Source organism: Alosa sapidissima, chromosome 3 (assembly GCF_018492685.1).
Source record: "Alosa sapidissima isolate fAloSap1 chromosome 3, fAloSap1.pri, whole genome shotgun sequence".
Classification (NCBI taxonomy): Eukaryota; Metazoa; Chordata; class Actinopteri; order Clupeiformes; family Clupeidae; genus Alosa; species Alosa sapidissima.
In genome coordinates this window covers 8,886,933-8,901,932 of record NC_055959.1, presented here as the reverse complement: position 1 = coordinate 8,901,932, position 15,000 = coordinate 8,886,933, and the positions used below count along the sequence as shown (strand labels likewise).

The following is a 15,000-nucleotide window of genomic DNA, read 5'->3' as shown; positions in this document are numbered from 1 at the left end:
ACAACAACCTGACATTGTGCCTCCCGTCAAGAGCTCTGGGCTATGAAAAGACACCCGCAGACAAAGGCATCTATAAATAGCAGGGCCACGAGCTGTGCTTGAGCCACAGGGAGTAGTGCGCTCCCCCAAGCCCTCGCCACAACCACCCCCACTCCCCCAACCCCCTCGGCACTCCGTTAGGTCAGTGTCTGGGCCACAGAGCGGAGTGGGGGGTCCCCTCACCTGATGATGTCGATGTGTCCGTTCTTGGCGGCGAGGTGCAGGGGGCTGGTACCGTTGGGGTCAGTCGTGTCCCCTTTCTTGGGCTCCAGGAGGGCAGCGCACATGTTACTGCTGAGCAGCAGCTGGACCACCTACAGGGCAAGGCAAACACACACACACACACACACACACACGTATACACGCACACACACACGCACACACACACACACACACACACACACACACACACGCACACGTATACACGCACACACACATACAGATACACGCATTAAGGACAGTGGTATGCTTTGCCTGGTGGAATTACAACCACTGAATTACTGTAATTGTGCTATACTAGGTTGTTACAGTATAGCATAATTACATGATATTGTTCAATCATGGTTTGTTCAACTCAACCAATGTTATGTATTACATTGTGCTGTTCTGTCCCTTTTACATGTAACTGGACAACAGTGTCAGCTAAATATCATAACCATAATGAAATGTTGTGTAGATTTTGCTACTTTCTGTTGTGTCCTGGCTCTGACTTACCCCGACTCTGCCAAACTCGCAGGCCAAGTCCAGCGGTGTCTTCCCAGCGTTGTCCACTATACAGGGGTTAGACTGGTGCTGTAACAGCATCTCCGACTGATGAAGGAAGCAGAAATCACTGAGCATTACTCCATGTCCGACGGATACATCACATCCAATAATACTCAGACCATTCAGCCATCTACCCTGATTACAGAACATCCTACAGCATACAGGCAGGGCCTCTCTTTATGACTTCAAAATAACATGCAGTCTTGTATTCCAAATCTCATATTCTTCATCTACAACTTGCACCATCCAAGGTCAGTAGGGGCATTCAGAGTTCAGAGAGTTCGGCAAAGATTTTTTTTTCCATGGACTTCAAAGTTCAACCTCGCCTGGTCCACTCTCCCGTTGTATCAAATAAATTATTCTATTTCTATTCGAGATCGCTCAGCTCCCAGACACACCTTAAATGCCACCAGGCCCCTAGATCAAAAGACTGCTCGCGCACAAGAAAAGGAGCTGAATAGGCCAGCGCAAATCAATAGCTATACATCATTAAAGAGACGACGGGGCCGTGACGTACTGTAAGGGGACGACGCACGGTGACTTTCAGGAGCCACGTCCACATCTGAGGAGAAACTGAGGCGACTGACATTTTCCGGAGGAGCTCAGAGATGCTAGCTTGGGTGAGGGGTGGAGGTGGGGGTGTCTGTCACCTTTCATCCGTCAGGGCGCATGTCCTGGGCCTCGCAGGGGCAAGCCCACAGTGGCAGAGGCAGGCTGCCCAGTGCAGATGGACAGTGCAGCCATGTGTGTCGAGAGGCCAGGCGCCTGAGGCTAACGGAGTTCTTTCCTTATTTCCTCCACTTAGTTTTTCTTGTCCCCCACCTCTCTCTCTCTCTCTCTCTCTCTCTCTCTCTCTCTCTTAGTCACCCCATTGACTCCCTCGTCCTCTTGCTTCCTCTCTATAATTACTCTCTCTCTTTCTCATCGTCTCGTATAACTCTCTCTTCACCCCTCTATTTCCTTTCCTCTATTTCTCTCTCTCTCCCTCTCTGTCTCTCTGCAGTGCAGTACTGAGACCTCTTCCATCACAAATCTCTTTCACAGATAAGGGGTTTCAGCCAGACTTCCAGAACATTCAGAGAGCAGCACTTTTCCCTCCTTGTGCAGCCAATGTGAGTAAGCACTTTTTGTTCTGTTTCAAACACTGTGGAAGCTTGGGTAATGGACATGATCATCTGCATTGTGCCTATCGTTTCATTCGCTTTTTTTTAATGATTTTACAACAAATCAGGATGTATCTTTTCACAATAAATACATATTTCAGAGCCCATTTTAGTTGTTGAGCATCTGTACTTTCGGAGGGGGCATTCTGTCCTCACAGCACAGTAAGGTGTTATATTATAGCAATTCTTTTTTTATGAAGAATCCATCCACACAGTGGCATTAACTCTGGCATTAGTTAATATAATTTATAATGATAATATAATAACTTAAACTGATCAAATGACTAAGGTGTACTGTATGTACTGTATGCTTTATGTAGATGCTATTGAACAACCATTATTCTCTTGTGCCATTGAGTGTGAACATCCATTATTCTCATGTACCAACAACAGTACACAAACTGTAGTTCATATAGAGTATAGCCTCTGAGTTCATGTCCCTTACATATACTGGTAGTTAATTACTTCCAACATAAATAAACTCTCTCTAACCTATATTCCCCCCAAATACACACAGGTGCAGGTTTAAACTGTGTGCATAACCTAGTGATGCAGAAGCTCCCATTTCTTGTAGCGTCCTTTAAAACGCGGGGCGAGATGGTGACGGGGGTACTCACCACGTCGTAGTGGCCGTGCTGGGCAGCCAGGTGCAGGGGGATCTGGCCCTCGTCTGACTGGCCGTTGACGGAGGATCCAGACTTCAGCAGCATCTTCATGGGCTCCGACTTCCCCTGCCATGCAGCGTAGTGCAGCGGCCGCATGCCTGCAGCGCAAGAGGACGACACAGAGAAAGCATGAGGGAGGATGATGACTAGGTTTCTGTGTGTGTGTGTGTGTGTGTGTGTGTGTGTGTGTGTGTGTGTGTGTATGAGAGAGAGAGAGACAGTGAAGGAGAGAGATGTTCTGGTCTCTCTAATAGACATTTTGTTTCCTCTTAGCATCTCTCAGCATCCCTCCAACATCAAGTGATACAGCATCTACGACCAGATGTTCATCTGACTGACCCCTGATCCCCAGAGCTGTGTTGGTGTGGACTGGGGAGCTTCCCTTTCCCCTTTAAATGGTTCAGTGACACCGTCCAACTGCAGTCATACTCATACGAGGTCATTTCAATGGGATATTAGCCCCACACTGCGTAAAGGCTGTGAGAAATGACCCTGTATGGCCTGCAACCAACCATGTGATGCTTATAACAGTGACCTCAGCGCCACTGCAGAGCTGCGTTTCACAGACACGATGCCTCTGTCTCGGAGACGCCGGGCTGAGCTCTGAGCCGGGACACTCAGTCGTCTCTGTGGGGTGGTCCATGCTTGTTGTGACAAATGGAGCATTTCATCTTTTGTCTTAAATGGCTTTGTGCACTCAGCTTTTGAGGATGAAAGGTTTGGATGGAAAAATAGACCTCCAGAAAAACTAAAGAAAAGATTTGGCCATGACAGGATGAATTACTAGTGTTTGCTTTCTTAGGAGAATATGGGCCATCATGAGCAAAACAATTAAAATGTAACGCACTGGCTTGTTTTACGAACTCACCATAAATCATACATGATCGGAATGTTCAGTTTTTGATAGTTTGTTGGTAAAAAGCCATGTGGATAATCATTTAATATAACAAAGGACAAATACTGGTGTCAGAGCCCAAGAATAAACAATTTGCTGCTCCAAGCATGAATTAATCAGGTTAAAAGTTATTCTATTGCTGTGAGTCGCTTTGGATAAAATGAATGAATAAATGCAAATGTGAATTAATACTGCAGTCTGAACCAGTCCAGATAGAGTTCACCATGCAGCGTGTCCTGATCCTGAGGGCGTGGGTGAGCCTGGGGTTAACTCACCCTTCTGGTCCCTGATGTCCACCATAGCCTGGGAGTCCAGCAGGATGGAGATGAGCTCCATGTTCCCATTGAGAGCCGCATGGTGCAGTGGAGAGAACCTGTTCAACACACACAAACAAGCACACACACAAGTCAGCAATAGTGGATTATAAAAGACCCTCAAACATATAAACGTGCACACAGACACACACACACACACACACACACACACACACACACACCCCAAAATGGCCTCATGCACCCATGAAACTCAAAAGCATGAGGCTCTGTTTCAGTGTTTAAATGCTCCCTCTGTGATACAGTATATACCAAAACACACTGACACACAAACCTAAAAACCTAAATCTATGCTATATCTCCCCTCATGAAGGGCCGTTCACACCAGGGTCGATAACTATAAAGATAACTATAACTACAACGATAACTTTAAAAGCATCCACACTGACCAACGATGGATTCTGCTTGGCTGTCAGCTTTCTATCGCTCTCAAAATCGCTCTGAAAGTGATCCCCGTTTTTAGCTAGAGTGATTTTTGCCGATTTTGTGATTAAGACTGCCTGCCCCAGCCCCATGGCTAATGCTGGAATATATATAGCCAGCAATCCCCTCCCTGACCCCCATCCCTCCCATAGTCCCCCCCCCCCCCCAGGGCTGCCAGCACATCACATCCCATCCCATCCCCAATCCATGTCATAAATAATGGAGCCGCCAGCTTAACATCACAATGGGATTTAGCGAACAGGGATCTGAAACAGTGACCTGCAGGGGATTAAGAGCACCTGCTTGACAAATTCATCCACTTTGCAGGACACTCCATATACAGCACATGGTGAGTGGAGAGGGAACAGATTGCTCTGGATGTTACTGGGGGGCGGGCGGGCGAGTGGGTGGATAGGGGGGAAGATGGTGGTGGAATCCAGACCGTAGCATTGACTATTCCAAGTGGGGCTGAGCAAACAGTTTTTTAAATTCAGCGTGGCTGGAACGGCCGGGCCACGCAATGCAATTCAATTCCCAGTGTTTGATATGGAGAGGCAATTTGGTGGCAAGCAGGAGAGGCCTGAGAGAGATGGCGGTGGCGGTGGTGATGGAGCTGAATGCTCTGGACAGGGTCCTGTGGTGAGACGGTAACACACACACACACACACACACACACAGCACCTGCTGCTTCTCAGACCTACAAGTACACATCCACATAGAGTGACTGAGAAGGCAAATGAACACACATGTGTACTATCACAGGAGGACAGAATAAACACATGAGTAACATGACAATGGCTCTGGGGTTTGATACTGGTAGCAGGCGGCCTACTGTAGGTTGTGTGTGTGTGTTTGTGTGTGTGTGTGAGAGAGAGAGGGGAATAGAGAGAGAGAGAGAGAGAGAGAGAGAGAGAGAGAGAGAGAGAGAGAGAGAGAGAGAGAGAGAGAGAGAGAGGGCGTGCGGAATGCAGCACAGCCTCGGGGCACTTCCTCTCTGAAATCACATTTGACAGGTAACCCACGTCGTCCACCCCACCCCCCCACCCCCCCAACTCTTCCTCATTCCCTCTCACGCTTCCAAAGCCACACCCCCCTGCACACACACGCAGGAGATGCTCGCTGGTTTATGCCCAACATGATTGACACATCGGCGCCCTTGTAGCTCAGCTGGTAGACCACAGCACTAACATCAAGGTCATGGGGTTCAATACACTATCTTTAAAAATCTATTAAAAAGAAAACTTAAAAAGCCAGTACATTTTCAGTAAAAAATGTGAATATTTTTAGGGAAAATTCCCTCATTGCGTTAATATGAAAATCCTAAAAATATATTTTCCTATTTTGTTTTTCACAGATTTATTTTCAGTGTGTTACTACACAACTCATTGACACACCTCAGCTCCATCTTTACTGGGTCATACTGAATGCCCTTATCTTTGTTTCACAGTGTACAGTGTCTGCTAAATGACCAAATGTAGCTCTTCCCTCCTGGCCAATTGTCTGACAGTGGACAGTGCTGCTGTGCACCTTCGGATTCCCTACTACAGTGACTGTAATTGCCTCCAGCGGATGTCTCCATTAGAATAACCACGTAAGCTGCCACACATACATCGTTGTTTAAATCAACCACACTCACAGGGACGGCCTGCCACTTATCTTGATGGCTCTCAGGCTTATTAGCCTATTGTTAGTTAGAGAATGAGAGCCATTTGGCCTGTTTACTGCTGTACCTCTGTGTGTCAGAGCAATTTACGAGAGCAGTTGCATGGATGCGCTGAGCATTATGGTAGTGCTGCATGGAGGCGCTGAGCATTATGGTAGTGCTGCATGGAGGCGCTGGAATTTCACAGCTGCAGCCCTTTACATTTTCACACCACCCCCACAAACACACACACACACACACACACACACACACACACACACACACACACACACACACACACACACACACACACACAGAGAGAGAGAGAGAGAGAGAGAGAGAGACACACACACACACTAGGGATTACCCCTGCAATGCTAACCCACAGACCAGTGTGAGTTGAGCCGTCTGTTTGTCTTGCATTATTTATTACATCCTGTGTGTCTCTCTTTGTAATAAAGCATCGGCGTATGTCTGTCTTTCAGTGTAATAGCTAAAGCATCAGATTGATCAGTGTGTTTCTGCGAGCTGCCTGTTGTATGCTGCGTTAGCACAGTCCACTCTGGCAATGCCCATCACGCCTTGGCCGTGGACAGATAAAGAGGTTAGGAAGCAGACGACAACCGAAAAAAAAAAAAAAAATCCTTCCATTGGTTCCTTTGCAGCTGAGGCTCGCTCGCAGTGATTGGCCGCGGCACTGTGCTGTAACCATGGATACGATGCAAAGGCCTTGCTATCAGTGCCACTGTGGGCATGCAGCCGGGAGGGGGGGTGGGGGGCGCTGAGTGCAGGGGCAGCAGCTGAATACTAAACGTCACGGCAGAAGAACCCTATCTGACCCCCCCTTGCCAGTTTTATTCAGCTGGCATTAGAGGAGCGCTGGGCAGAGGAGTCGTCAGTAGGGGCAACACAGAGCCTGTGCAATAAATGGACTAGCGATAAAGACGGAGGGATGCGAGGAGAGAAAGGGAGAGGGGGATATGAGGGAGGGAGGGAGGGAGGGAGGGAGGAGTGAAGGGGGGTGGGGGTGGGGTCAGGGGCAAGCCAGGGAACACCAGCCCTGTTCCCCAGTCAAGTGGTAAAAAATCACACAGCATGCAATATTCATAGGGCTCCCAGCCTTGGGTCCACCGACGCAGAGGGAGAGAGGCTGAGAGGGGGTGGAGAGATTCCACCACAGATGTGGGATGCCTCAACTCTAGCTCCTCTCTGTCACTGCAGTGAAAAGATGGAGGTAAACTCTATGCCCCCATCTCTATCTTTCTCTCTCTCCCTCTCTCACACACAGACACAGAAGCACAGCTGACCTACTTCTTCTAATAAGGGATCTCCCCCCTCAGACCTCTCCCCACTGATGTAGGGGATCTCACCCCTTTCTGTCGCCCTCTCTTCCTCCGTCTCTATCTTTCCCCTCTTCATCACAAGCAACTTGCTCATCCTCAGCATCAAAGGTAAAAAGCAGTCAGCCTGGGGGGGGGGGGAGGGGCAGACGGGTCGACCCTATTGTCTTTCCGACCTCGTTCCTATCCACAACACCGGATATCATAAGCACCTGCACGGCTAGCACCCTAATTATTTTCTTTCATTTCACATTTAAATAATAATGATAACAAGGGGATGTGTGTGTGTGTGTGTGTGTGTGTGTGTGTGTGTGTGTATCCCAGCAGGTTGCAGTTCCAGTCTCACGTCTCAACAGAATGTGGATCTCTCCCTCTCGTCTGTTCAGCCAACCCGATGAACACCCCTTACACCCCCAGCCACCTACACCCCCACCCCAAAAAATGGAATTTGCTGCAAACACAATTACAGCAGGCTGCTGGATAGATCAGCTCTTCAGCAGGCCTAACAGGAGGCAATCAGGTGTGCTTTCTACTCTCGGAGCTGAAAAAGCTGAATAATTTAACAAGTGTGCTCCTGGGATGCTGGGACTGTTGGGGGGATGATAATTAGGAGATCATTTAGCATAAGTGCTCGTACTTGGGAGGAGAGTGTTTCACTGAAAATGATACAAACCTGTCAGTAGACAGGAAAACACTTCCTAAATCATGCCATATGTATGCAATGTCATCAGACATGGATGAAGATGAGAATGTGCTTGCTTAGACAATTTACAGCAAATACTGTAGGTGCGGTTCCTCTCATAGGCCTACTGAGCAGGATTACCATTGCAACAACACATCATCAGTAGGGGTAAAACTAACCTGTCTCCCGATGGCCTAACCAACCCACGTTCCTTTTAGTGCATAAGAATTACCCTTAGCTGACCTGATGTTTATTTACAAACATCTGTTCCTTTTGCTATTTCTAAAAGAGTAAAATGATGTGGTATCCTTGTTTTATCCTCATAAGACCTTAAACCCTCAGAGCGCACTGTCAGCAAAAAAAAAGCAATCAAAGTGTATTTATTGGGCCTAGCCCAGCAACCAATTAAAGTGTGTTCTTATAGGCCGCCATACTCAGAGCCATGCTCTGATAGGTGGATACAGTTCATCATGATACCAACTTTCCTAGGAGTGCACGATCACAGATGATTCTACCGATGTGGCCGAATCGTTTCGATTGTAGGTCTTATCTGGCGTGTTCAGCTGTGTGTCACGGATGGGCGGAGGGAGCTCCACAATCCTCTCTGCACCACGCCGCACAACTCTGTGGAAGCAATATCTCCTGCCACCGTGCAAAATGCACGGAACACAATCTACCCATCTCATATATTCTAATTCAAACAGTGAGTGCCGCACATTTCGCACATTTCTCCATTGCTCAGCTAATAGAAGAGGGAGGGGTGGGGGCTTGACAGAGATGAAATAACGACAGTTTCATAAATCATATCGCAGCTAGCTCCGGGGCGGCTTTACGGCAGTCATTTTAATGGAACAATTTCAGATTAAGCAGAACATTAAACCCTCTTCCTATGATCACATAAATCTATCATCACAAGATGTCTGCTTATCTTCGCAATGCTGAGGAAACAGGTGAAAGAGGAGATGGAATCATCGCCATCCCCAATGCTGCTTCTTACGCCATGCTGGATTTCAGGGGTTAAGATGTTTCTGTGCCAATAAACTGTTCAACATTACAATTACTCATGACAACCTGCAAGGCCGTCCAACAGATGCGTTTAGTTTAAGCTAAAAATGTCTTGATTTCTAGAATAAACATTGAACAGGTTTATATTGTCAAGAGTTTGGCAGAGCCAAACACTCCTGACATTTCACACGCATCATATTTAAGGGTGGGGCTCTATTTTATAGTTATTGGCATTTTTCATCCTTCCTACCTTGAAATAACCATATTTTTTGACTGACAGCAACAGAGGGCCATTTAGTAGATTGCAATTAAGAGAAAAGAAATGATGAGCTCAGCACAATATGGGTTTCGGCTAGAAAAACACACTTGAAGCACATTGCCTAATGAAAAGTCATAATTAACAGAGCTAATTTGGCCTCAATAATTAAAACATTAGCAATCGACCCAGAGAGTGTGATGAATCGGTTAATGCTCTAGCAGAATGCAATTCTGTTATTGGGCTCTACACAGTCAGCAGCTGCTGAGCTACTGTTGTAAAATGCCATGACATTACTTTCAATGGTCCCTGGTGTTTACACAGTCAGAGACATTTGATTGCCTTAAGCGAGTCCCGAATGCAAACACGCAATAATATTTACTTGATGTGCGGTATGTGGGTGTCCTAAGAGTGGAGGTTGGACAGTGAAAGTTTCTCACAGATTGGATAAGTATCAGCCCAAAATATCAGCAATGTCTGTGGAATTTTGCACACAGCACATATACACATTCACACATACACAATCAAATGCACTTGACGTTCCACCAACCCTCTCTTTCTCACACACACACACACACACACAGACACACACACACATACACATACACACACACACCACCACCACCATACTATCGCATCCATTTGCACAAACAAGAACCTGTACCAAATCCCCTTTATTTTCTATCAGTTACTAGCCTCCATTGCTACACTGCTATGATTCCAGTAGCAGGCTCTTAAATGAGGTCTCCAGTTTGGCCCACGAACATGACTTTGGTGCAGTAGACCCCACAGCTAGCTGATGTGGAGCGGAGTGTGAGTGTGTGTGTATGTGATCGCAAAGTGAGATTACGGACTCTCCACAAGAACCAGTGGCAGATGGCGCGCATGCCGGAATGTTCCTGACTCTTAGCTCATTTCAGATACACAGAGCTTATCTTCCAATCCTCTGAAAGCTTTCTATTTCGCCAGCCACAGCTTCCTGACTCACAGGGCAATCATTACACCGCCGGCACCCGACACAATCATTATGACGTGAGCCCCATCTTTGTCTCCTAGCACATGCATGTCTATATATTAAGGGGTGTTGTGCTATTTCCAGAACAAGCGTGTGCACTCTATGGTGTATATTTGTGTGTAATAATGTTTCAATTGGGTAGATAAAGGAATGCATGAAATGAGTCAGACGTCACTAGTTCATGTGTGTGTGTGTGTGTGTGTGTGTGTGTGTGTGTGTGTGTATGTGTGTGTGTGTGTGTGTGTGTGTGTGTGTGTGTGTGTGTGTGTGTGTGTGTGTTTCTGTCTGGCTTGAAGGGGTAACTGTCATGTGCTAACCATAACCAGCGGCCCTCTCCTCGCTCTTCCCTCTGTATGGGGACATCACCTTAAATCAGGCTTTACTACGCTGCTACGTCCACAGCTCCAGCACTGTGCTTTGTGTTCACAGACAAACACACACCAGGGGCTGCCACTGGGGATTACTGTCAAGGGGCTGCCACTGGGGATTACTGTCAGCACAGCCTATCTGCCCTCCACACCTGACACACACCCATGCACACACACCCATGCTCACACACACACACACACACGCAGACACACACACACACACACACACACACACACACACATACACACACACACACACGCAACACACAAAACTATACACAGACACACAACACCACACAAACCCCCCCCGCCCCCACCCCCCCATACACACAATTATACCCCCCCCCCCCCCCCCCCCCCACAAACACACACAAACTACATACAGGCCTGTATCTATTGCAGCACCTGTAGGATCTATGAGGTGACGTATGCACATGTTGCTACGTTCAAATGAACACAGATGCAAAAGACCCCATCTGCTATGTGTAGACTAGAATGTGCAGGATGCACACACACACTCACACACATGATGGCTCAGTGTACATCTACATGTATACACACACACACACACACACACACACACACACACACACACACACACACACACACACACACACAACACACACACACACACACACACACACACACACACACACACACACACACACACACACACAAACATGCTCAGCACCGGGACATCACTTAAACTTGAATTTCCCCTTGGGGATCAATAAAGTATCTATCTATCTATCTATCTATCTATCTATCTATCTAAACAGATTTCTGGCCTACTCTGTCTCCCTCCCTCCATCTCTCTCCCTCCCTCTCCCTCTCTCTCTCGCTCTCTCTCTCCCTCCCTCCATTCTCTCTTTCTTTCTCATCCCTCCCTTTCATCCCTCTCTCTCCTCAGAGGAAGCCGTGCCAGTAAACACAGAGTCAAGTGGGAGGGCTGGCTGGAGTGGGACTGTTTTTGTTTTTGTTGGAGGCACCGCCGCGGTGCCATTGTCTCACACCGCACTACAGGGGCGGCACGGCCCCACCTCTTCCGCTAGTGCTATTGGCCTTGGCACTCCTACCTCCTCTGTGCCCAGCCACACCACTGCACCCACATCCATCTCCCTGTGCCCCCTCTCCCACCACCCCACCCTGCCCCCCTCCATGCAGACTACAGTACAGGCCATCAGCTGTAGGCCTCTCCTGTAACCTCTTCCCTCCTCTACCTCCCTCCTCTTCTCCTCCCTCTCTTCCCTCCTCTCCTCCTCCCTCTCTTCCCCTCCTCTCCATCTCTCTCTTCCCTCCTCTCCCTCCTCCCCTCTCTTCCCTCCTCTCCATCTCTCTCTTCCCTCCTCTCCTCCTCCCTCTCTTCCCTCCTCTCCATCTCTCTCTTCCCTCCTCTTCTCCTTCCTCTCTTCCCTCCTCTCCTCCTCCCTCTCTTCCCTCCTCTTCTCCTCCCTCTCTTCCCTCCTCTCCTCCTCCCTCTCTTCCCTCCTCTGCCTCCTCCATCTACCACTTTCTCCTCCTACCACACTTTGACTAGTGCTTCTAATGTAGACACTCCTATCCTATAGTACTAGTAGTGACAGATTGTAGGTAACAAACTGAAAGAAAAGGCAAAAGCAAAAGGAGAAAAGGACCTGCTAACTTTGTAGCGTGGAAGTATTGACAGATACAGATGGTAATTCCCAGCTAAGGTCTCCTCTGCGGTGTATCTCATATGTTATTCTACTGCTGTAAGTCTGCAAATGAATACATGTAAATGTAATCAGCTCATCTCCCTGACCTAATGCAACCTGGCGTTCACAGGTAGAGGAATTAAACTGGAATCCATTTATCTGCGGCCTGATTTCAAATGAGATCTCCCATCTCCTGCAGCGGAGGAGGTGGACATGTTGGACACAACAACAACACGCAGTGAGAGAGAGCCTCGTCTCGCCTAGCCTGGGCGTGCAGGGTTTAGAGTTACGACTCCTGTTTCCTCTTTGTGCCCGGGAGCACTAGGCTCTGGAGAGGATGAATGCGGGCATTGTTCGATGGCAGTGATCGATAGGGCCCGGGCCTGAAGTCACCATCGCTTTTCACCAGGCTATTTGCGGATGGCGAGAGAAATGGCATAGCGGAGGAGGGAGAGACAATCGAGAGCGAGCGCTTTGATGGGTGATGATCGGTTAATGGTGGTAAAGAGATGGTTGCCCTGAGATGTTGCGTGTTTGTGTGTTTTGGTCTTTGTCTCTTTGTGCGTGTGTTTGTCTGAAAGTGAAAGCATTTATATTTGTCAGATTGAGTATTATGTCAGGATGTGTGTGCGTGTATGTGTGACTGTGAATATATAAGAAATAAGAAACTGCAAAAAGCATTGGTGAATATCTGATCTGTGTGTGTGTGTGTGTGTGTGTGTGTGTGTGTGTGTGTGTGTGTGTGTGTGTATGTGTGTGTGTGTGTGTATGTGAATGTGTGTGTGTGTGTGTGTGTGTGTGTGTGTGTGTACGTGAATGTGTGTGTGTGTGTGTGTGTGTGTGTGTGTGTATGTGAATGTGTGTGTGTGTGTATGAGAGGCAGAGCCTGAGGCGCCAGTGATGTGCCTCTAGAGACAAGAGTAATGGCCCTGTCGCTTTGCTTCGTCACACTCTCTCACTGCAACCAGGAGGAGGCGGGCCTGTGTTGCTGCTTCTGTTCTGATTGGCAGAGAGCTGACAAGCTCAATCCTGTCCTGACAATGTCAACAGGCTTCAGTGTCACAGCAGGCAGATCTGCATGGCATGCTAATAAATTAGCTAAAGCTGCTAGCTAACTGACATTCACTCTCTAACATTCCACGCTACAAAGTTAGCAGGCCCTTTTCTCTTTCTGCTTCTGCCTTTTCTTTCAGTTTCTTGTTATCCACAATCCTTTCTCATCCTCCATTCTCTTACAATTTTCTCTCGGTTTCTCCATATGTCTCTATCTTATTTTCTCTCACTTCTATGCACCACATTTTGTTTGTGTGCCCACAAAACCTAACCAATTCTGCCACCCTGCCTAACAAGGAGTCAGAATTGAGTGCATGGGTCACATGTCTTTGTGTCTCCCAAGAATATGTCACCAGGGAGAGAAACAGAGCCTGGTCTCTCTTTGTCTCTCTCTCTCTCTCTCTCTCTCTCTCTCTCTCTCTCTGAGTTGGCAACTGTCCAAGTAACCAGCCCCCTTCCTGTGACCCAAACGTGGCCTGACCAACAGAAGGGTAGCAGGTCAGTGGTGGCAGGATTACATGAGCAGACACAGATTTAGCCAGGCATTCAGGGATTTCCACCCCCTCCCAACAAATCACAACTGGGACAGAGGCTGCTTATGGGGTTTTGGAAGCAGGATACTCAACCCAGAGATTAATTCTCACTTCCTTGTTTCTATTTCCTGTCTTTATTAGTCCCCACTAGTTGATACGTCTTTGCCATTGGTAATGGTTTGTGCTCAAAAATCCCCTCACAACATAAGGAGATGCTACTAAGACACACAGTGTAAATTAGTGTAATTCAAACACCCTTATTTTTAGCAAATATTATTTTGTACAGTAGTTATTTCTCCTCTGTCTGTGCAGCCTGAAAAAGGAAAAGAAAGTGCCTGTGGAACTCCCTCTGCACCAATGGCCTGGTGACCTCCTCCCAGTGAGTAAGCAACTAAGCAAAAGAGTACAGAGCAGCTCCGCAACTCATCACAGATACACAGAGAGGAGGTGGGGAGTGGGGGTGGGCACAGAGAGAGCACACACACACACATCTGACAGAGAGAATGTTTGCCAGCAGGAGGACAGAGAAAGGGAGTGAGAGAAAAAGAGAGATGGAGAGAGTGAGAGAGAGTAAAAGACAGAATGAGAGAGATTGAGAGGCAGAGACAGACAAAAAGGGGAAGAGAGAGTGAGAGAGAAAGGAAGGTCTTAAGTTGTGCACCCGCTTGTCCCCTCATTAAGCTAGTTAATCTCTCCAGTGGAACACCCGGCCAGCCAGAGCCAGGGATCCAGCTGTCTGACCACCTCACTGGCAGCTCACCTCACTCAAGACACACACGCCATGCCCACCCACATGGGCCCAGTAACACTGTCACACTCTAGTCTGTGCAATGTTGAATGCATGATAATGTTTATAGTAATATGTATTTCATTACAACATAACTATGCCTATAACTATATAATAGAGGGAATGAGACAAAACAAACAAGTAAAAACCTAGATCATGGTGTGTGAGGGAGAGAGGCATAATTCAAAGAGAGACAGACAGAGAGAAGAGAGAGAGACAGAGGGACATATTAAGTGTTGTGATTCTGACACTCCTCCCTGTCATGCAGAGCACAAACACACATCAACCAACAGGCATTTGGGAGGCAGACTCGACGAGCCGTGGCTCTGCTTACTAGGCCCAGGACCCAAGCCTCAAGCCCATA

General features: G+C 47.7%; 1 protein-coding gene across 7 annotated transcripts in view; it reads right to left on the bottom strand.

The window, feature by feature from the left end:
* Nucleotides 1-15,000, bottom strand: part of caskin1 (CASK interacting protein 1) — a 97,708-nt gene that overhangs the window by 31,708 nt on the left and 51,000 nt on the right. For all 7 annotated transcript variants that reach the window (XM_042086471.1, XM_042086474.1, XM_042086473.1 and 4 more), the window contains exons 3-6: nt 3,803-3,900; nt 2,585-2,730; nt 754-849; nt 223-353 (exon numbers count right to left, since the gene is read on the bottom strand). In XM_042086471.1, coding sequence (XP_041942405.1) covers nt 223-353; nt 754-849; nt 2,585-2,730; nt 3,803-3,900 — 471 coding nt within the window. The remainder of the gene's footprint in view (nt 1-222; nt 354-753; nt 850-2,584; nt 2,731-3,802; nt 3,901-15,000) is intronic.